At 25.2% G+C, this 22,903-nt stretch overlaps 3 protein-coding genes across 3 annotated transcripts; 1 reads left to right on the top strand and 2 right to left on the bottom strand.

The window, feature by feature from the left end:
- Window positions 1–11,019: 11,019 nt before the first annotated feature.
- Window positions 11,020–17,333, bottom strand: LOC122501159 (vam6/Vps39-like protein). The gene is made up of 11 exons (XM_043610444.1): window positions 17,192–17,333; window positions 16,782–16,955; window positions 15,201–15,462; window positions 14,880–15,112; window positions 14,476–14,720; window positions 13,309–13,740; window positions 12,909–13,226; window positions 12,259–12,685; window positions 11,916–12,029; window positions 11,514–11,838; window positions 11,020–11,351 (listed from the first exon to the last, which is right to left on the bottom strand). Exons 1-11 carry the CDS (start codon window positions 17,259–17,261, stop codon window positions 11,288–11,290), a joined length of 2,664 nt encoding a protein of 887 aa, XP_043466379.1. The 5' UTR covers window positions 17,262–17,333; the 3' UTR covers window positions 11,020–11,287.
- Window positions 17,334–17,417: 84 nt separating this feature from the next.
- On the top strand, window positions 17,418–18,307 carry LOC122501171 (N-alpha-acetyltransferase 38, NatC auxiliary subunit). Its single transcript, XM_043610463.1, has 2 exons — window positions 17,418–17,781; window positions 17,857–18,307. Exons 1-2 carry the CDS (start codon window positions 17,707–17,709, stop codon window positions 18,103–18,105), a joined length of 324 nt encoding a protein of 107 aa, XP_043466398.1. The 5' UTR covers window positions 17,418–17,706; the 3' UTR covers window positions 18,106–18,307.
- LOC122501167 lies at window positions 18,301–21,325 on the bottom strand. Its single transcript, XM_043610458.1, has 5 exons — window positions 20,876–21,325; window positions 20,528–20,730; window positions 19,322–19,445; window positions 18,531–18,753; window positions 18,301–18,462 (listed from the first exon to the last, which is right to left on the bottom strand). The coding sequence occupies exons 1-5, from the start codon at window positions 20,927–20,929 to the stop codon at window positions 18,368–18,370; spliced, it is 699 nt and encodes a 232-aa protein (XP_043466393.1). The 5' UTR covers window positions 20,930–21,325; the 3' UTR covers window positions 18,301–18,367.
- Window positions 21,326–22,903: the final 1,578 nt, after the last annotated feature.

The following is a 22,903-nucleotide window of genomic DNA, read 5'->3' as shown; positions in this document are numbered from 1 at the left end:
ATTGAATCTATTTTGATACAATCCGTAATATTTGTATTTATTAATTACTAAGAGAAAAAAAAATAAAAATCATTGTATAATTTTCGCGCTTCTGATTCAGATCTATTTGTATTATTTAAAATTTTCGTGATTCCCCGACGAAAGTCCCGTTTTAAAAATTTAACAAAATTATATTTTTTTTATTTTTAAAATTTTTTTCGTAATTGCATTTATTATAATTAATACAATTTTCAAAATCTTTAATTTTGATAAAAATTTTCAAAAAATAGAAAAAATTTTTTAAATTGTATAATAGTTTCGCATAGTTTAAATAATTAGGCAAAAAATTTTTTTAATTATTAATTTATTTACAAAGAATTTAGTCTTATAATAGAAGATTATTCCTTTTTTAAATAAAAATCTTTATTGTGTTTAATTTAAATTAAACATTTAAATTTCACAGTTCTATTGGATAATAGGAGCGGTCGTATGAAATCTCCCAAAAATCAAATCGATCGAATATCCATTACATCGAATTTCAAAACATCGAATGCTCAATACATCGAATTTTCAAAACATCGAATGCTCAATATATCGAATTTTCAAAACGTCGATTGCTCAACACATCGAATTTTCAAAACTTCGAATGTTCATTAGATCGAATTTTTAAAACATCGAATGTTAAATTGATCGAATTTTTAAAACATCGAATGTTAAATTGATCGAATTTTCAAAACTTCGAATGCACATTACATCGAATTTTTAAAACGTCGAATGCTCATTTCATCGAATTTTCAAATCTTCGAATGTTCATTTGATCGAATTTTCAAATCTTCGAATGTTCATTTGATCGAATTTTCAAAACGTCGAATGCTCATTTCATCGAATTTTCAAAACTTCGAATGTTCATTAGATCGAATTTTTAAAACTTCGAATGTTAAATTGATCGAATTTTCAAAACTTCGAATGCTTATTTCATCGAATTTTCAAAACGTCGAATGCTCATTTCATCGAATTTTTAAATCATCGATTGTTAATTTGATCGAATTTTTAAAACGTCGAATGTTAATTTTATCGAATTTTCAAAACTTCGAATGCTCATTTCATCGAATTTTCAAAACTTCGAATGCTCATTACATCGAATTTTTAAATCATCGAATGTTAATTTGATCGAATTTTCAAAACGTCGAATGCTCAGTTTATCGAATTTTTAAAACATCGAATGCTCATTTCATCGAATTTTCAAAACTTCGAATGTTGATTTGATCGAATTTTCAAAACTTCGAATGCTTATTACATCGAATTTTCAAAACTCCGAATGCTTATTACATCGAATTTTCAAAACGTCGAATGCTCATTAGATCGAATTTTCAAAACTTCGAATGCTTATTTCATCGAATTTTCAAAACGTCGAATGCTCATTTCATCGAATTTTTAAATCATCGATTGTTAATTTGATCGAATTTTTAAAACGTCGAATGTTAATTTGATCGAATTTTCAAAACGTCGAATGCTCAGTTCATCGAATTTTTAAAACATCGAATGCTCATTAGATCGAATTTTCAAAACTTCGAATGCTTATTTTATCGAATTTTCAAAACGTCGAATGCTCATTTCGTCGAATATCCAAAACTTCGAATGCTCATTTCATCGAATTTCCAAAACTTCGAATGCTCATTTCATCGAATTTTTAAAACATCGAATGCTTATTACATCGAATTTTAAAAACTTCGAATGCTCAATACATCGAATTTTTAAAACATCGAATGATAATTTGATCGAAATTTCAAAACGTCGAATGCTCATTACATCGAATTTTCAAAACATCGAATGCTCATTTCATCGAATTTTCAAAACGTCGAATGCTCATTAGATCGAATTTTCAAAACTTCGAATGTTCATTTGATCGAATTTTCAAATCTTCGAATGTTCATTTGATCGAATTTTCAAAACGTCGAATGCTCATTTCATCGAATTTTCAAAACTTCGAATGTTCATTAGATCGAATTTTTAAAACTTCGAATGTTAAATTGATCGAATTTTCAAAACTTCGAATGCTTATTTCATCGAATTTTCAAAACGTCGAATGCTCATTTCATCGAATTTCCAGAACTTCGAATGCTCATTTCATCGAATTTCCAAAACTTCGAATGCTTATTTCATCGAATTTTTAAAACATCGAATGTTAATTAGATCGAATTTTTAAAAAGTCGAATGTTCATGTCATCGAATTTTCAAAACTTCGAATGCTCATTTCATCGAATTTCCAAAACTTCGAATGCTCATTACATCGAATTTTCAAAACTTCGAATTCTCATTAGATCGAATTTTCAAAACTTCGAATGCTCATTAGATCGAATTTTCAAATCTTCGAATGTTCATTTGATCGAATTTTTAAAACGTCGAATGCTCATTAGATCGAATTTTCAAAACTTCGAATGCTCATTTCATCGAATTTTCAAATCTTCGAATGTTCAATTGTTCGAATTTTCAAAACTTCGAATGCTCATTACATCGAATTTTCAAAACTTCGAATGTTAATTTGATAGAATTTTTAAAACTCCGAATGTTAATTTGATCGAATTTTTAAAACTTCGAATGTTCATTTTATCGAAGAGAATTTAACATCTGAGTTTACTATCTATGTAATATGTTCTTCCTAGGGAATTTTGAAAGTGCGCGAGATTTGAAATCGTTTTGGTAAGTGACAATTTTTTTTATTGAGTAAAATTTTTTTGTTTGTTTACTAATTACTTGTCAGTAAATGTTTATTTTTTTGTTATATAAGTATCACTATTATTATGATTATTTTAATTTATATTATAGTTTTTATTATAAGGTAATTAAATTAAATTGTGATTATCTATTACAATCATAGATGGCTCTAGTAATATGAATATGTGTTTTACAAATTTTTATAAATATTAATCTGTTTATAGTATAATTATTAATATTGTTATTCTTATTATTGTGTAATTGTGAATTTATTATGTATATTTAATGTAATATTGATTTATTTAGAAGTCAGTAAGATGATCGTTAAAAAAAAGTAGTGAATATTTCTTATTTGTCTAAATATTTCGCTTCTAAATGAAGAGTTCAAGTTTCTTTTATCTATTTATAATGAATGATTGAATGAATGAATTAATTAATTAATTAATTAATTAATTAATTAATTAATGTGCATAAATTAAAATTATTTTCAAATTAAATAAAATATTGTGTATTGTTATTATTTTGTTATTTCTTTATATAGTGAATATTAAATTGCATTACTCTCTACTTTAAATAAGAAATAGATTCTATATGTAAGTAATACTTAAATTTTTATTGTAAATAAATAACAAGATTCCTACAGAAATCCGAAATTAAAATTCCATACCTTTTCCATGATTTATAGGTCAAACTTTTACGACATTCCAGTGCAATTTTAAATATAATTTCATTACTTTTGGGCTCTTCGAAAATAGTTTACTTATTGAATAGCCTCGACTCTTTGATAAAAAATTTAAAATTATCTAATATTATCAAAAATTCAAATATCCGAATTGCTTAAAATGCAACATTTTTTCCTCTTTTTTTATGGGATTTAGCTTCATTATTTTTGGGCTCTTCGAAAACAGTTTACTTATTAAATAGTCTTGACTTATTATTATTATTATTATTATTATTATTATTATTATTATTATTATTATTATTATTATTATTATTATTATTATTATTGTTATTGTTATTATAAATTCGAAATAAAATCACATTTTATATTAAACAAAATTATATTTTTATTTATAATTGTAGAACTACATACATTTTATTTTATAATCGTGAATAAATCTTTGAAACATTAAAAGTTGTTATACTTTTTTTATAAAATTTACATTACTATAAAAGTTTAGTGTGAGTGACTGAAGAAAACGGTGATTTTTAGGAATTTTTTTCAGGGAAATTATTGCATCTAATTTTTTATACAGTTTTGTACATGTATACATATTTGTATAAATAGTCAACATTTTGTAATTTTTTCAAAGAAAAATATTCTTTTTTAATTAAGAGTTATTCGCTATATAAAAAAAATCCAGTTTTCCCACTGCGCTGCAGTGATTGCGGCCTTCTGAGGGACTGAAATAAAAAAAACAAAAAGTTTATTTAAGTCGAAGATATTTGCCGTACAATGACTCTCGGATGTCAAAAAATGGGACGCATGAATATTCCCCACATTGAACTTGCAACAATTTTTGTGGTATCGAAATAAAATACTTAAAATATCTACTTATTAGAACTGCAATAATTCGAGTTTTCTTTTAAACAAATTTTTATCACAAGAAATTAGTATTTGAAAAAATATTTATTAACTACTTTTTTCATTTGACTGTATATTAATTTATAAAAATATCCATGTAGGGAAATATGAAAGAATAGAACATTTAGTTGTTCAGCGTTTTTTTTTAGTATGTATTTTAAAAAATAAAAATTTTGCTTAAATGAAATTTTAAGTGCATAAAAGTTTATTTAAAAGGATTATAACCTAAAAAATTTGTCAATTATCAGAATTTTCATTTCGTAGTATTTCTATATTATCGAATTTTTATGTAACGTAAAATATATGTAATTGAGCTATAATCTCACAGAATTTATATTTAACATAATTTTGATGTACAACTATTTATATTTAGTTGAAATTATATTTAAAATAATTTTTATTTAATCAAATTTTTATTTAACCATATCTGTAGTTAACCGAATTTTCGTATGAGTGAATTTCCAAAGTACCAAATTTATAAAACATAGAATTTTCAAAACGTCGAATTTCTAAAGCATTAAACTTTTAGAATGTCGAATTTTCATCTGTCCTAACTTTTTGACACTATAGAGTTTACTATCTATGTTGTTAGTCGGTAAGGTAGATTAAAATTGCGCGCGAAATTTGATTTAACATATGATTTCAAATTTCCCGCACAATTTAAATCAACCATATCAATAAGAATTACAGAGAGGAAACTCTTGTGGCAAAAAAAGTTAGGACAAATGAAAATTCGACATTCTAAAAGTTTAATGCTTAAAGGTGCTTCTATACCTCCGGTGGATTGGTCAAGCAATCGGCTCGATGAATTTTCACGGTCGGAAAATGTACTTTCATGGCGGGTATTTTTGAATAAGTAAATGTTGAAAAGGTTTTTACTTGAAAATTTATTTAAAAAAATGATTTTATCATAGAAATTCTTTTAAAATTTATGTTAAAAAACATGTTTTATTTTAAAAGTTATCAAATTTTAATTCAAAATGTTTTAATTTTCCAAAGAAGTGTAAAAAGCCTAATGTTTTTGAAATGCTAGTACAGACGGTACAGACTGTTTGTTATGAATGTACATAACCTAGCGTTGTGTTGTCTGTTCATTATTATTTAATATAATAATAATAAAATCATTAAATTTAGAATATAATATCACAAGCACGACAACACAACGCTAGGTTATGTACATTCATAACAAACAGTCTGTACCGTCTGTACTAGCATTTCAAAAACATTAGGCTTTTTACTCTTCTTTGGAAAATTAAAACATTTTGAATTAAAATTTGATAACTTTTGAAATAAAACATGTTTTTTAACATAAATTTCAAAAGAATTTCTATGATAAAATCATTTTTTTAAATAAATTTTCAAGTAAAAACCTTTTCAACATTTACTTATTCAAAAATACCCGCCATGAAAGTACATTTTCCGACCGTGAAAATTCATCGAGCCGATTGCTTGACCAATCCACCGGAGGTATAGAAGCACCTTTAGAAATTCGACGTTTTGAAAATTCTATGTTTTATAAATTTGGTACTTTGGAAATTCACTCATACGAAAATTCGGTTAACTACAGATATGGTTAAATAAAAATTTGATTAAATAAAAATTATTTTAAATATAATTTCAACTAAATATAAATAGTTGTACATCAAAATTATGTTAAATATAAATTCTGTGAGATTATAGCTCAATTACATATATTTTACGTTACATAAAAATTCGATAATATAGAAATACTACGAAATGAAAATTCTGATAATTGACAAATTTTTTAGGTTATAATCCTTTTAAATAAACTTTTATGCACTTAAAATTTCATTTAAGCAAAATTTTTATTTTTTAAAATACATACTAAAAAAAAACGCTGAACAACTAAATGTTCTATTCTTTCATATTTCCCTACATGGATATTTTTATAAATTAATATACAGTCAAATGAAAAAAGTAGTTAATAAATATTTTTTCAAATACTAATTTCTTGTGATAAAAATTTGTTTAAAAGAAAACTCGAATTATTGCAGTTCTAATAAGTAGATATTTTAAGTATTTTATTTCGATACCACAAAAATTGTTGCAAGTTCAATGTGGGGAATATTCATGCGTCCCATTTTTTGACATCCGAGAGTCATTGTACGGCAAATATCTTCGACTTAAATAAACTTTTTGTTTTTTTTATTTCAGTCCCTCAGAAGGCCGCAATCACTGCAGCGCAGTGGGAAAACTGGATTTTTTTTATATAGCGAATAACTCTTAATTAAAAAAGAATATTTTTCTTTGAAAAAATTACAAAATGTTGACTATTTATACAAATATGTATACATGTACAAAACTGTATAAAAAATTAGATGCAATAATTTCCCTGAAAAAAATTCCTAAAAATCACCGTTTTCTTCAGTCACTCGCACTAAACTTTTATAGTAATGTAAATTTTATAAAAAAAGTATAACAACTTTTAATGTTTCAAAGATTTATTCACGATTATAAAATAAAATGTATGTAGTTCTACAATTATAAATAAAAATATAATTTTGTTTAATATAAAATGTGATTTTATTTCGAATTTATAATAACAATAACAATAATAATAATAATAATAATAATAATAATAATAATAATAATAATAATAATAATAATAATAATAATAATAATAATAAGTCAAGACTATTTAATAAGTAAACTATTTTCGAAGAGCCCAAAAGTAATGAAATTATATTTAAAATTGCACTGGAATGTCGTAAAAGTTTGACCTATAAATCATGGAAAAGGTATGGAATTTTAATTTCGGATTTCTGTAGGAATCTTGTTATTTATTTACAATAAAAATTTAAGTATTACTTACATATAGAATCTATTTCTTATTTAAAGTAGAGAGTAATGCAATTTAATATTCACTATATAAAGAAATAACAAAATAATAACAATACACAATATTTTATTTAATTTGAAAATAATTTTAATTTATGCACATTAATTAATTAATTAATTAATTAATTAATTAATTCATTCATTCAATCATTCATTATAAATAGATAAAAGAAACTTGAACTCTTCATTTAGAAGCGAAATATTTAGACAAATAAGAAATATTCACTACTTTTTTTTAACGATCATCTTACTGACTTCTAAATAAATCAATATTACATTAAATATACATAATAAATTCACAATTACACAATAATAAGAATAACAATATTAATAATTATACTATAAACAGATTAATATTTATAAAAATTTGTAAAACACATATTCATATTACTAGAGCCATCTATGATTGTAATAGATAATCACAATTTAATTTAATTACCTTATAATAAAAACTATAATATAAATTAAAATAATCATAATAATAGTGATACTTATATAACAAAAAAATAAACATTTACTGACAAGTAATTAGTAAACAAACAAAAAAATTTTACTCAATAAAAAAAATTGTCACTTACCAAAACGATTTCAAATCTCGCGCACTTTCAAAATTCCCTAGGAAGAACATATTACATAGATAGTAAACTCAGATGTTAAATTCTCTTCGATAAAATGAACATTCGAAGTTTTAAAAATTCGATCAAATTAACATTCGGAGTTTTAAAAATTCTATCAAATTAACATTCGAAGTTTTGAAAATTCGATGTAATGAGCATTCGAAGTTTTGAAAATTCGAACAATTGAACATTCGAAGATTTGAAAATTCGATGAAATGAGCATTCGAAGTTTTGAAAATTCGATCTAATGAGCATTCGACGTTTTAAAAATTCGATCAAATGAACATTCGAAGATTTGAAAATTCGATCTAATGAGCATTCGAAGTTTTGAAAATTCGATCTAATGAGAATTCGAAGTTTTGAAAATTCGATGTAATGAGCATTCGAAGTTTTGGAAATTCGATGAAATGAGCATTCGAAGTTTTGAAAATTCGATGACATGAACATTCGACTTTTTAAAAATTCGATCTAATTAACATTCGATGTTTTAAAAATTCGATGAAATAAGCATTCGAAGTTTTGGAAATTCGATGAAATGAGCATTCGAAGTTCTGGAAATTCGATGAAATGAGCATTCGACGTTTTGAAAATTCGATGAAATAAGCATTCGAAGTTTTGAAAATTCGATCAATTTAACATTCGAAGTTTTAAAAATTCGATCTAATGAACATTCGAAGTTTTGAAAATTCGATGAAATGAGCATTCGACGTTTTGAAAATTCGATCAAATGAACATTCGAAGATTTGAAAATTCGATCAAATGAACATTCGAAGTTTTGAAAATTCGATCTAATGAGCATTCGACGTTTTGAAAATTCGATGAAATGAGCATTCGATGTTTTGAAAATTCGATGTAATGAGCATTCGACGTTTTGAAATTTCGATCAAATTATCATTCGATGTTTTAAAAATTCGATGTATTGAGCATTCGAAGTTTTTAAAATTCGATGTAATAAGCATTCGATGTTTTAAAAATTCGATGAAATGAGCATTCGAAGTTTTGGAAATTCGATGAAATGAGCATTCGAAGTTTTGGATATTCGACGAAATGAGCATTCGACGTTTTGAAAATTCGATAAAATAAGCATTCGAAGTTTTGAAAATTCGATCTAATGAGCATTCGATGTTTTAAAAATTCGATGAACTGAGCATTCGACGTTTTGAAAATTCGATCAAATTAACATTCGACGTTTTAAAAATTCGATCAAATTAACAATCGATGATTTAAAAATTCGATGAAATGAGCATTCGACGTTTTGAAAATTCGATGAAATAAGCATTCGAAGTTTTGAAAATTCGATCTAATGAGCATTCGACGTTTTGAAAATTCGATGTAATAAGCATTCGGAGTTTTGAAAATTCGATGTAATAAGCATTCGAAGTTTTGAAAATTCGATCAAATCAACATTCGAAGTTTTGAAAATTCGATGAAATGAGCATTCGATGTTTTAAAAATTCGATGAACTGAGCATTCGACGTTTTGAAAATTCGATCAAATTAACATTCGATGATTTAAAAATTCGATGTAATGAGCATTCGAAGTTTTGAAAATTCGATGAAATGAGCATTCGAAGTTTTGAAAATTCGATAAAATTAACATTCGACGTTTTAAAAATTCGATCAAATTAACAATCGATGATTTAAAAATTCGATGAAATGAGCATTCGACGTTTTGAAAATTCGATGAAATAAGCATTCGAAGTTTTGAAAATTCGATCAATTTAACATTCGAAGTTTTAAAAATTCGATCTAATGAACATTCGAAGTTTTGAAAATTCGATGAAATGAGCATTCGACGTTTTGAAAATTCGATCAAATGAACATTCGAAGATTTGAAAATTCGATCAAATGAACATTCGAAGATTTGAAAATTCGATGAAATGAGCATTCGACGTTTTAAAAATTCGATGTAATGTGCATTCGAAGTTTTGAAAATTCGATCAATTTAACATTCGATGTTTTAAAAATTCGATCAATTTAACATTCGATGTTTTAAAAATTCGATCTAATGAACATTCGAAGTTTTGAAAATTCGATGTGTTGAGCAATCGACGTTTTGAAAATTCGATATATTGAGCATTCGATGTTTTGAAAATTCGATGTATTGAGCATTCGATGTTTTGAAATTCGATGTAATGGATATTCGATCGATTTGATTTTTGGGAGATTTCATACGACCGATAGGAGACAACCAATAATTTATTATTTATTTGTTTTTATATTTTTTATTTATTTATTTATTATTTTTATTATATTGCATTAAATAGAACAAATTTTAGAATAGTTTTATTTTTAATAAAATTTCCTATAATGCAACGTATTTGTAAAATTAAATAGATAACAAATTTATAGTTATTTTTAATTAAATATACATTTCCCGCCAAAATAATGTTTACCAACCGAACATTGTTGCAAATTTCAATCAGTACCCGTGCAACGGTCGTGTCGAGATGAATAAACAAATAAGTGTAGAATTTGTTTTCCTAGAGTGTAATTATTGTGGTTGCTGTTCTTGTGATTTAAAAGTGAAGTGAATTATAAATTTTCAATTTATTAATTGATAAATTGCGAATCAAAGTTATAAAGTGTGAATTTGTTGCAAATTGGTAAATTCTAACCCCTCCCCACCCAACGGTTTTCGTTGATACGATTTGCACGGCTCTAAAATTCGTGATTGTTATTATTAAAGTGATATTATATCCACACTGTGAGAAAATATTATTTTAAATCAAATAATTGTAAAGTTCTCTTCACATTTGTGTGAGTAGAATTCAAAAATATTTGTTAATTTGTTTAACTAATATTGCGCTCACATTTCCGTCAAAAAAAATGGCGGGAACTACTTTTCCCAGTGCTTTTTTCATTAGGAGTGTATAATTTACAGTTAAGATTCATAATTAATAATTAAACCAAAAAGTCAATGTGGAATTTATTTTCGAAGTGAAGTGTGTGTATACTCAAAATTGTTCACCAATACGAAGAAGAGGATTCGTAATGGCGACGGGGACGGACTACTGTCATCGAATTTTGAGGTTAGTTTTTTTATTATTGTTTTATTTTTGTTCAAACGGTTCAAACCGTTCAAACATTCATAAAACTTCTGTAAAAGTAACTTTAAATATATTATTTAATTCAAGCTTAATACGTATTAATTTTTTTATTATTAAATTAATTATTAAATATTAATTATTAAATATTAATTGTTAAATTAATTATGATTAATTCGGTAACAAATTCAAAATTTACTTTAGAAAATATCCAATAATTGCAGAATTATAAATTCATATTTATTTTACAAATTTCTATCTATACAATATTATCGAAAGATATTTTATATAACAAAATTTCAAAAAAATATTCTAAAATATTTACATAAATCCTAACCTATTAATTAATATAAAAAACTTTAATATTTATAAATGTCTTTAAATATGGCAAACTGTCCGTTTCGACTATTTGCAAAACGTCTCTTTTTCTCAATCAAACGGATTTTTCCTCAATCAAATTGAGAATATCTTTGAGTAGATAGAAAATTACATTTTTCGCACTTGACAGGAATAATGCACAATATCGCCATTCGGGTATCTTGCGAATGCACTGAAAATTTTTTTGTCAAATTATTAAATAAATTAAATAAGTATTTAAATAAATTAAATAAATAAATTAAATAAATAAATAAATTAATTAATTAAATAAATTAATTAAATTAATTAATTAATTTATATTACATTAAATTAAACAAATATGTAGGAAACATACCTTTGGTTGCCAAATCTCTTTTTACAAACGGGACATACATTGAATTCAGTCATGAGAACACTTTGCGATTGATAGTGCATCCGTTGTTCTTGAACTTGTAAATGTTCGGCGTAAAGAAGCCCCTTCAGCACCTGCATTCGTCTTTTTTCATTAATATTATTCTGCAAACTTGCTTCCAAAAAATGTTTTATCCTTCCAATTGGAACATTATCCGGCAGAACTTCAAGAACTTTCAAAGGTTTAATTTTCGAAGCATGTTCCTCCAGTAATTCCAAAGCTGTCTCCAAATCCGGTTGAGCAGTCCTCTGCATTTCCGGAACATGACCTATGGACAATTTTTTTTTCTTTAAATTTCAAGGAAAATTAGAATTAAATTTCCAAAAAAATAAATTTTACACATACCAGCCATCATTAGATCGGAAACTCCATCGTTATCCGGTTTTAATAATTGTTGAATTAGTGTTATGTGCACTTCATCGGAACCGTCTTGTTTATTAACGTCCGCACCGCTTTGACCTGAAAAATTTTTTAATTTAATAAAATTATTTATTTAACAAATTTAATTTAATAAAAAATGTAATTATTTGTTATTTTAATTTTCATTTGATGCTCTAAAAGTTCGGAATGTTTAAATAAACGAATAAAATTTGAATTTGATACAGAAGTCAATTTTCCTTTAATTGAACGTTCAAAATTTTGAGAGCATTTAATTCGTTGATTATATTTCTATTAAAATTATTCTCACTTTCGAATTTTGCGTAAACATTGTTGCAGTATTGAATAGCCTTCGGCACGTCATTCAATAAATTAATGTAAATCGAAATAGCCTGTTTGTGACGACCAAGTCTTCCTAAAATAATCGCTCGTTCCTCGAACAGACATTCGTAGGGAAAATCTCGTAGTACAGTTTCCGGTGTATAGTATGTTGATTTTTGCAAAAATTGCTGCAATTTTTGTCTCACGTGTTGGGCATTTTGCTTTTCTGCAGGTGTTGCATTTTCGCTCATTGAAGCCAAACACTTTTCTTTATACTGATGAACCAAAACATTATGAAACAGTGGATTCGTGTCTTCCCAAATGTAAACAACGTGCTCCAAATAAGTTATCACAGTTTCTTTATGAAAGCGCAGGAGATAATCGAGAACTTTTGGTCTCGGCAGTTGTTCCACTTCCTGTTTTACAAAAATAATTTCTTTCATCATTTTATTTTTAATAATTATGATTTTTTAACGATTAATTATTATTTAATGACTAATTATGACTATTTAACGATTAATCACTATTTAATGATTAATTATGACTATTTAACGATTAATTATTTTTTAATGATTAATTAGGACTATTTAACGATTAATTATTATTTAGTGAATAATTAATTTAATATTGACTTCGTACCAGAATATCTTCCATAAAAATACGAAGACCTTCCCCTGGGTCTTGCTCGAGAACCCATCCGGCAAATTTTAGTATCAAATCCATATGATCTCGTCCCAAATGTTGTAAATATTGAATCGTCCTCTCGGTACCTTTTAGACTAGAATCATTTTCTTTCGATTGCTTTTCCAAGAGTTCCAAAGCCTTTTTGTGCTGACCTTTCGTTTGATAGAGAATAATCAATTCTGGATATTTCTGATGCATTATCAAAGTTTTCTCAGCCTCCGCAAGATGACAGTGATTTAATCTCAATAACGGAGCCACTAAAGCATCATTAGTCTAGAAAAAAAACAAATTCTTGAAAAAATATAGCAATAAAATTTTAGGAACAAAAAAAATATTTAGTAAACAAATTTCTTACCTGTAGGTAGCATTTTAATAAGGTTGTGTCTATAATTTTCAACAATTGTTGTGTAGCAACAGCCGTCATATTATTTCCCTTTTCGTCTTTCTCTTTTCCCTTCTCATTTTTATCTTTACCCTGCAAGTGAGTGTCTCCCAATAATTTGTGTCTCACTTCCGTCAAATAGGCAATAAGAGCGAGTAAACCATTTTCCAAATCACGATCCTGAAGTTTCGGAAGACCCGCCACTGGTTCATTGCTTTCATTCACGTTCGATTGTGACACTAAGTCTGGAAACAATCTGATGACTTCGTACGGATCAGTTCCGAGTTTCAGAAATTGTTCCATTGCCTCCTGGAATTTTTTATTGTAAAAAAGATGATGCGCGTATAATGTCTGTATTTTGTGGGTCTTCTTCGACTTTTCCTCTTCTTTTATGTCCGAAAGGTTCTGAAATTGCGAAAAATAACGGAAAATCAGTAAATTTACTGGAAGAAAGAAAGTTTACAATTAAATAAGTTTACAAAACTAAATTTACGAAAATAAATTACGAAAATAATGGGACCGTCCATAAATTACGTAACACGTTTTTAGTGAAATTTTGAACCCCCCCTCCCCCTATGTAACAAGTTGTAACAAAATCGTTTTACACCCCCCCCCCCCTCCTTATAAATGTTACGTAATTTTTAAAAATATTTTTTTACTAACGTTTTTCGAAACAAATTTGTTTATTACTGTTTTTTTTAGTATTTATATCGTACAATAGCAATACAAAATTAAGTTAAATATAAAAAACATTTAGAGAAATAATTTTATTAATCATACTGAACAACCAAAAATATAACATTGATTTTTTAACAATAAAAATTGTATATTATTCCCAAGAATCGGTTCGCGAAATGATTCGATTTTTACTTATATTGAAGTGGCGGCAAGGGACAGCTTTTCAAAAATTTATCCATTATAAAGAGATTAAGTTCCTTATAAATATTACGTAACAATGATGATTGACCCCCCCCCCTCCCATGTAACATATGATAACATTTTCTCGAACCCCCCCTCCCCCCTAAACGTGTTACGTAATTTATGGACAGCCCCTAAATAACGAAAATAAATTACTAAAATAAGTTACGAAAAAAAATAAAGTTTCGAAAATAATTAGAATGGGTAAATTGTCAGAGTTACCGTCAGTTTCAGAGCAAGTTGAAATTGGTTATTCTCGAGCAGAGTTCTTATTTGCTGGGCTAAATCGACGGCATTTACACACCATACTTGACTTATTGATGCGACATAAACTCTTCCTTGTTTACAACGGTAAATAAATCTTGCTTTATTTAATTCTGGTAAAGTTTGAATATGTTGACAACCTTCTAGAGTGTAAACTTCCAAAGAATCGTGTACGATACCCAAAAGGTACGGATCGTCGGACGCTATATTTCCAATGGGCAAAAAAAATTAAGTTCAAAATTGTAAAGATTAAAATTAAGACATAAAATTCAGAAATTAAATTTCAGAAATTGAAGAATCATAAAAAATTATTCGTTTTTAAATAGTTGAAAATTAATTGCCTGGTAAAATTAAAATCATACCTATTTCGCTAGGAGAATCGGACCATTTGATCGGATTGTGTTGCACTAAATCCCCCTTGGTGTCCATAATAATCGATTGAGAATCTTTTCCCAAAGCGAATGAGGTATTCGATAATTTAGTGACACTAGGTTCGGGCGATTTACCCGTGGGAAATAATTCCTTTATGGTACCGTTAAAATCCATTAAAGTGTAGGAAAAACTGCGAAATCCCAGGACAAGTGTCTCACCACACCTGAAAAATTATTTGCAACAATACAATTATTATTACAATAAAAAAAATTGTGAAAAATATTTCTATGAAACTATTATTAAAAACATACCATGCTAATTGTCTCGGAATGTCAGAAACAGTCAATTCAGTTTTCAAAAAATCTTCGAAACTCTTAATTTTCTCCTTCCAGTAGTACAATTGAAGTTTTCTCTTCACTGCAACGCATAAACGAACTGTCGTATTTTTTTCTCCTGTCAAACTTTCTTGTTTTTGCATATCCAATGCAAAGAGAGTTGCACCCCGAGTTTTCGGTAGTTGACAAATTTGGTGAATTGTCGGAGATTTCAGATCGTGAATACATATTATATTATCTGGAAAAAAATTACACTTGAGTAGAAATAGAAACCAAAACCAAAAATCCAAAAGAATATTTAGAACAAAAAACAATCTAAATGTGACAAAAAATTCTAAAACAAATTCTGTTAAAATTTTCGCAAATTGGGAGTAATTGAAAATAGTTATTTTGAAAAAATTTTAAATATTGTGTAAATAATAACAAAGTGGTCACAAGTTCCACATTATTGATTCCCCTGACATTTGCCTGACAATATTTACTGACATTAAAATCACTTTCTCTGACAAAATTCTTTTTTAGGAAAAATATGAAAGTTTACAGAAAATAAATAAACGATATGAATTTTAATAACTTCTAAAAATTACAATTATAACAATTTCTAAATACAATTATTTTCTACAATTTTCAACTAAACTTCATCTTTAAATCAATTTTTTAAATAATTTTCCGAAATTGCTTCCAGAATATTCAATTATTTAAATACAGAAACTCAATTTTTTATGATAACTGTAACTGTCCATTTTTTTTTCTTAAGTTTTTAAGGTTTATATTGTACAATTGAATTGAAGAATTTCCAATAATTTAAATTTGGTAAAATCTTTTTAAAATAATTGAATTTTTGGAAAATATAAATAAAAATCATCAAATTTTCGAAGAATTTTATAATTATAAATATGACCACGATTTCTCCGAAATTTTAATAAGTCTGAAAAAGTACATTTTTATTCACTTTGTTCTAAGATAATTGAATCTTAAAAAATTATGATAAAACAATTATTCTAAGAATTAGATTTTAAAAATATGTAATGTTTCGAAAATAATTGAATTTTTTAAAAGAATTTTTGTATTAATTTAAATAAACTAATTAATTTTTTTGATTGAATTTTAATTAAAAATTTTAAATATGATTATTCTTTTCTCGAAAATGTTAAAAATAACTCTAAAATGTTATTATGTTTTGTATGTATTTGAATTTTCGGAAATATGTAAATTGAAAATACTGCGGAAGTATTGAATTTTAAAAATTTAGAAGCTAATTTTCATAATTTTTATTGATTTTCATTTTTAAATTTACATCTAAAGATTTTTCATTAACATTATAATAATAATAATAATAATATATATTTTTCATTTGCTAAAAATTGTGATATTTTGTTTCAATGTTTGGAAGAAAAATCTAAAAAGTCGCAATTTTTGAAAATAAGTCGAAGAAAGTCTCAATTTTCTTAATTTCCCTGACAAAAATTTTGTTTCCTGACATTTTCCTGACTTTACTGACATGTGACCATTCTGAATAATAATCAAGAGAATTTTTCCTGATAATTGTAAACTTACCTGTCAAAAGAACCAACAAATTATACTCCGGCACTACGTCAACTTGTAGAATTCGTTTTTTATTGAAATTTTTATTGTGTCCCAATAATTCCAGTTTGTGATGATCATTAGACTTTGAAGGGACATTGTACATTAACAAATGTCCTTCCCTTGTGCCAATTAGTAAATTATCATCTGTAATATAATTAATAGACAAATTAAGAATATAATTGACACATAAAAACTGTCTTTGCTCAAATAATTTAAAATATTTTAAGATAAAATTAATTAATGCTTTATAATAGTACTTAATATTTTAAATATTAATCGTAACAAATTTGTTTCGTAAATATTAGGCTTTCTCTGTAAATAAAAAAACAAGTATCTTTTTAAAACAATTCCGATTTAGAAAATTGAGGTTATATATTTACCATAAGCTGCTATCGATTCAATTTGAACAGTTAATTTTAATATTGCAGTTGCCTCGTAAGCATCATGCATTTTTATTTTAATATTGACAGTAATCTAATGTCGAATATTTTCCAATTTCATCCAATATTTGGGTTTTTGTTTGACGTTTCTATTTCTGTCACTGAAAAGCAGACGACCGGATATGTCGATCGAAGCGCACTCTTTCTATAAGAGAAGGAAATTCACTTTGTCAATATTTTTGCCACATTTTTTCAATAACACTTTCTGCAAAAGAACCCTTGTTTATTATAGTTTCTTTCGTCAAGAAAAGCATGTGGCTATTTTTCCGAAAAGCAAGAAAAGTTCGACAGATTTCAATGAGGTGAATAGAGGTGAATTTTTCAGTCTTTGGCTATCCATAACCTATCTTATTTTGTTTTGAAACTTTTGAACCTTTTGAAACAAAAATTTTATAGAAAGAAAGTAATTTCTGATTAGAAATTTTGAAAAATATTTTGGAAATTATTATTTAATCATGAAAGAAGTGGATAATTCTACAGTTTCCAGAGAAGAAGAAGAAGTAGAAAAAGAAGTTGTTGGTAATGGTGAAGTAAGTCCTAATCTATTTCTGGTTTTTTTTCTCAAATTTTTTGGATATTTTCAAAATTGGTATAATTTTTTTTAGACGCCCCCAACTACGGAGTCATTAGCTAAAGAAAAATTAAAAGGATGGTTGAATCGCATTTTTCGAATAAAAATCACAGATGGTCGTGTTTTAACCGGAGCATTTTTATGCACTGATCGTGATGGAAATGTCATATTGGGCTCTTGCACCGAATATCTTTCCGAAGATCATAAATTAACGGAAGCAAGAACATTGGGTTTAGTTATGGTGCCAGGTCGACATATAGTAACTATTCAATTAGATTCTTAAATAATTAAATTTTGAATAAGTGTTTTGAAAAAAACTGTCAGAAATTATTTGCTATTTCTCTAAATAATTTTTTCTCATCTCAGCGAAATAAAATTTCAAAAAAAAAAAAATACACGAGTTCGTGAAATAAAATTCAGTTATAATTTTGACGTTAATGTTTGTATTAAAATAGGATAAAATAAAAAGAAAAGAAAGTAACAAAGACGATGGCTTTTTTTATTCTAAAAAGTTTGCAGCTTAATATTAATAGTATTAAATAAATTTATAAATCTACTGGTGTGGTGATCTCGACAAAGTCGGTTTCCTCTGAATTGGTTGCTTTTTGTCCTTTTTGCTTTGCTAGGTCCACGATTTTAACTGAAAATTATGTTAATTTTTTAATATGTTATAAAAATTGATGAAAAAAAATTAAATACTTTTCTTACTCTCTGGTGGATCGTCCTTATCTTTTAATATACACTTTTGTTGAATAACCGTATATTCCTCTTCGAGTATTTTATTTTGTGCTATTTCTTTTTGAATATTATTTACTGCGTCGTCTATCCTTTGGCAAAGAGTAACTGATAAATTGTCCATTCCCGTCAAGAAAGTAACTTCCGTCGTTGCTACTGCCATTTTTTGAACATATTCCACATATCCGACTAGGCGCTGAAAAATTAATTTTTCAAAATTAATTTTGAAAATTTAAGTTTTAGAAATTTAAATTTAGAAAATTTAATAATTGAACCACTTTTTAATGTAAACTGTTATTTATTATGACGATGAATTTTACAACGTTTGTTATCAACGATTGCAAGAAATAAAATATTTTTCTTGATAAAAACAATAAAATGTTTTGTTCAGAAATTTTTCTATTTCAAATTATTGATGAAAAGAAAATTCACGAAAGTGTTTTTGTGCAAAAATATGTAAAAATTTTGAATAGAAAATATTTTTTCTTCTAAATCGTTGATTATAAACGTTGTAAACCAGGCTTCACAGTCATTAGGACTTAAATGTAAAAAAATGACCCCAAAATGAAATTTATTTCTTTCTTTTTCGAATTCAAATTTTTATTTATAAAATATTACGTCACGTACCTATTAGAAAATTATTTATTAAATTTCAGAATGTTAAATTTATTTTCGATTGTTTATATTTCGTTCATTGAAACGTTCTTAGTTTTTTGAGTACAAAAAAATGGTTAAATATAAAAAAAATATTTTCAAAAACTCACATTTATTGTTTGCTTCTTTTTTTGCATTTCTCCTCGTACTAAGACGATAACATCCCAATGTTCGTCGCTAACTTCTCTTATTAAACTTTCTTGCAACAATGAAATTATATTCACCAGTAGTTTTCTACAAAATACAAAATTTTTCTTAACAATTAGTAAAAAAATTATATTTTTAAACTCAAATTCCTAATAAAAAAAATTATCTCTCATATTTGATTTTTAATGAATTATAAATATAAATATTGATTTTAATTTTAATTTAATTTTAATATGTATGTGAATTAATTTTTAGAACAAATTTTTGCAAAAATTCAATTATTTTCGACAAAATTAAAAAAAAATTTCATTACAGAATTCAATTATTTTCTAAAATTTTAATAAATCCTCCGGAACAGTTCAATTAATTTTATTTTAAATATCTAGTAAAATTTTTGCAAAAATTCAATTAATTTTAATAAAAATTCGCTAAAGAATTCAATTTTTTTCTAAAATTTTAATAAATCCTTCGAAACAATTCAATTATTTTTTTAAAATAGTAAAATCTTTCAAGAATTCAATTAATTTCAATAAAATTTCACAAAAGAATCCAATTTTTTTTCTAAAATTTTAATAAATTCCTTGAAACAATTCAATTATTTTTATAAATAGTAAAATTTTTTAAAAAGTTCAATTATTTTCTAAAATTTAAATAAATCCTTCGGAAAAATTCAATTATTCTTATAAGTACAGTAAAATTTATCGTAAGAATTAAATTATTTTTTATAAATAACAAAATTCTTCTCAGGAATTCAATTATTTTCAATACAATTTTAATAAACTTCAATAATTAAATATTTAATTTTAATTATTAACTGACACGACTATTTTAAAAAGTAGAAAGTAGATTATATTCAATAAATTAGAGACATTTTTTGAAAGAAATTCAATTATTGTCAAAGAAACTCTTATTATATTTCAAAAAAATTCAAAGAAATCTTCAAAAGAATTTAATTAGGATTTTTCAAAAATTTTAATAAAATTCTTCGCGAAAAGTCAATTATTTTCATGAATAATAAAATTCTGCGAAGGAATTCAATTATTCTCAAATTTTTTCACAAAATTCTTTATAAGAATTCAATGATTTTTAATACATTAATTTTAAAATTGAAAATATTACAATGGTTATTAATATAGATTTTTTTTACAACAAATTACAAAAATGTTTACCTGTATTCTTTACTGACTGCTTCAATTGCACTGTAAGTGACAGTCAAAGTTTGAGAAGCACTATTTACAGATTCGATTGCCGATTGTTTCATCATATAATCAAAGGATAAATCCTTTTTCTCAGGTGGTAGTAAATTAATTTTCTCCTCGGAATTTGGTTTTTTATCCGGATCATATTGAATGAATGACGAGGCCATTGCAAACTATATTTTTAAATGAGAAGCAAGCCAAAATTATTATAGTAATCAAATTTAAAATTATTGTCAAGTACAATTTTTCTTATTAGTACAAAATTCTTCTATTACTCAATTATTTACATAGCAAAAAAAGAGTAGAGAAAATAATTACCCAAATCGGTCGATTTCTTTTACATAGCAAGTTTAAAATATTTCGGCAAGCCATCTCCTTAGAAATTATGTTTTCTATTTTAAACAGTGTTTACAATCATACTAATGTCACTATTTGTTATGTACGCATGAAATATATGTGCACTTTTATATTTATTGCATCCATGTGACATTTAGAGGTTAGGAGTTGAGTATATTTATTAGATTTATTATTTAGTTGTCATCGTCTGCATCGTCGGTGTTTCATAATTTTTTTAAGCAATTAGCTTTTCTTTGTAAGGAATTTTCATTTTTTGTCCTTTCTTTCTGAATTTCCACAATTATTTTGTAAAAAATGCGCAGAAATCATGCGGTAGTATTTATTTCCTTCGTAGTAAGGTAATTGGTAAGCACGTATAGTAAGCTATACTGGGTGTTAAAAAATTACGAAAATCAACAAGAAAGTTACAAATCAATAGGTAATTGTGTTTATGTTTATATAGAGATTAAAAATTGTTTTTGAGAAAATTTTATCACCCCAATTATATTTCTATAATATTCGAATTTACTAAAAAAAATTACAAAAATTAGTGATCCACAGGATTTCCCTCCCTGAAGTTTTGAACGTTCAAATCGTTCAAATGGAGCGAATATTTTCAAAAATTTAAGGAATAAAATTAAAAATAAATTATAATCAGGGTGGTCACAAGTTTCAGTTTATCAATTTCCCTGACAATTCCCTGACATTAAAATTATTTTCCCTGAAAAAATTCTTTTCACAGGAAAATATGAAAGTTTATACGGAAAATGACTCCAAAAAAAGTAAATTTTTATTTGCTTTATTCGAAAATAATTAAATCTTAAAAAATTGTAATAAAAAAATTCTAAGAATTAAAAAAAAATTAAATTAAGAAAATTCTAAGAATTAAGTATAGTTTTTAAAAATATTTTAATGTAATTTTTCGAAAACTGATAAAAATAATTGAATTTTTGCGAAGATTTTTTAAAAATATTTTTGAAAATAATTAAATGTTTGAGTAGAATTTTATTAAAATTCTTTGAATAAGTGAATTCTTTTAGAAAATTTTATTAAAATATAGTTGGTATTGAAAATCATTGAATTCATGACAGTTTTTGAAAATAATAATGAATTTTTGACAAGAATTTTATTTAAATTTTTGAAAATAATAGAATTTCTTCAATAATTTGTAACTTTTCTAAAATTACATTTTTTTCAGTGTTTGTAACTAAAATTTTTCTATAAATCCATTATTTTTAATATTTTTTGAAAAAGTTTTTTGAGAATTTTCAAAATCATTTGCTTTTAACTGAAATTCAATTTTAAATCAATTTTTATTAGAAAATTCTACTAGAATTCAATTATTATTTAAATACAAAAAAAATAATTTATTGAATATTTTAATGTTTTTTAAAATTGAATTTTCATAAAAAAATTTTTAAGTAATTCAACTCTGTCGAAGATTTTTAATAAAATTTTTAAGAATAATTACATTATTCAAGGAGTTCGATAAAAAAATGGTATGACAAATAATTGAAATTCTGTATTATTTATGAAAATAATTGAATTTCCGTAGGAAAATTGTATTAGTTACGAAAATAATTGAATTTCGGAAAAAATTTTATTATTTATTTAAAGATAATTCAAATTTTCCAAGAATTTTATTAAAATTTTTGAAAATAATTGAATTTTGGAAACGAATTTTATTATTTTTAAGATAATTGAAATTTTTACCAGAATTTTAAAAAAATTTTGAATTCAATTAAAATTTTATTGAAAATAATTGAAATGCTGCAATGAGTTTTACTATTTATAAAAATAATTGAATTAATGCGAAGAAATTTATAAAAAATTTATAAATAATTGAATTTCTGTGAAATTTTTATTATTTTATGAAAATAATGAAATGTTTACGTAGAATTTTATTAAAATTTTTTTAAATAATTGAATTCTTTTGAAAAATTTTTTTAAAATAGTAGAAATTGAAAATTATTGAATTGAGAACAATTTTTGAAAATAATTGAATATTTG

Source organism: Leptopilina heterotoma, unplaced genomic scaffold (genome assembly GCF_015476425.1).
Source record: "Leptopilina heterotoma isolate Lh14 unplaced genomic scaffold, ASM1547642v1 Lhet_206, whole genome shotgun sequence".
In the NCBI taxonomy this organism is placed as follows: domain Eukaryota; kingdom Metazoa; phylum Arthropoda; class Insecta; order Hymenoptera; family Figitidae; genus Leptopilina; species Leptopilina heterotoma.
The sequence above is the reverse complement of the archived record's forward strand: the minus strand, read 5'-3'. Positions and strand labels throughout refer to the sequence as shown.

Coding starts and splice junctions, on each gene's coding strand:
- LOC122501159 (XM_043610444.1), bottom strand. CDS start 17,261: ATGCATGATGCTTACGAGGCAACTGCAATATTAAAATTAACTGTTCAA. Junction 15,113..15,200: donor ATTCCGAGACAATTAGCATG/GTATGTTTTTAA, acceptor ATAATTTTTCAG/GTGTGGTGAGACACTTGTCC. Junction 11,839..11,915: donor TTCCGATCTAATGATGGCTG/GTATGTGTAAAA, acceptor AATTGTCCATAG/GTCATGTTCCGGAAATGCAG.
- LOC122501171 (XM_043610463.1), top strand. CDS start 17,707: ATGAAAGAAGTGGATAATTCTACAGTTTCCAGAGAAGAAGAAGAAGTA. Junction 17,782..17,856: donor AAGTTGTTGGTAATGGTGAA/GTAAGTCCTAAT, acceptor AATTTTTTTTAG/ACGCCCCCAACTACGGAGTC.
- LOC122501167 (XM_043610458.1), bottom strand. CDS start 20,929: ATGGCTTGCCGAAATATTTTAAACTTGCTATGTAAAAGAAATCGACCG. Junction 20,731..20,875: donor AAAGAAATCGACCGATTTGG/GTAATTATTTTC, acceptor TTAAAAATATAG/TTTGCAATGGCCTCGTCATT. Junction 19,446..20,527: donor GCAGTCAGTAAAGAATACAG/GTAAACATTTTT, acceptor TGTATTTTGTAG/AAAACTACTGGTGAATATAA.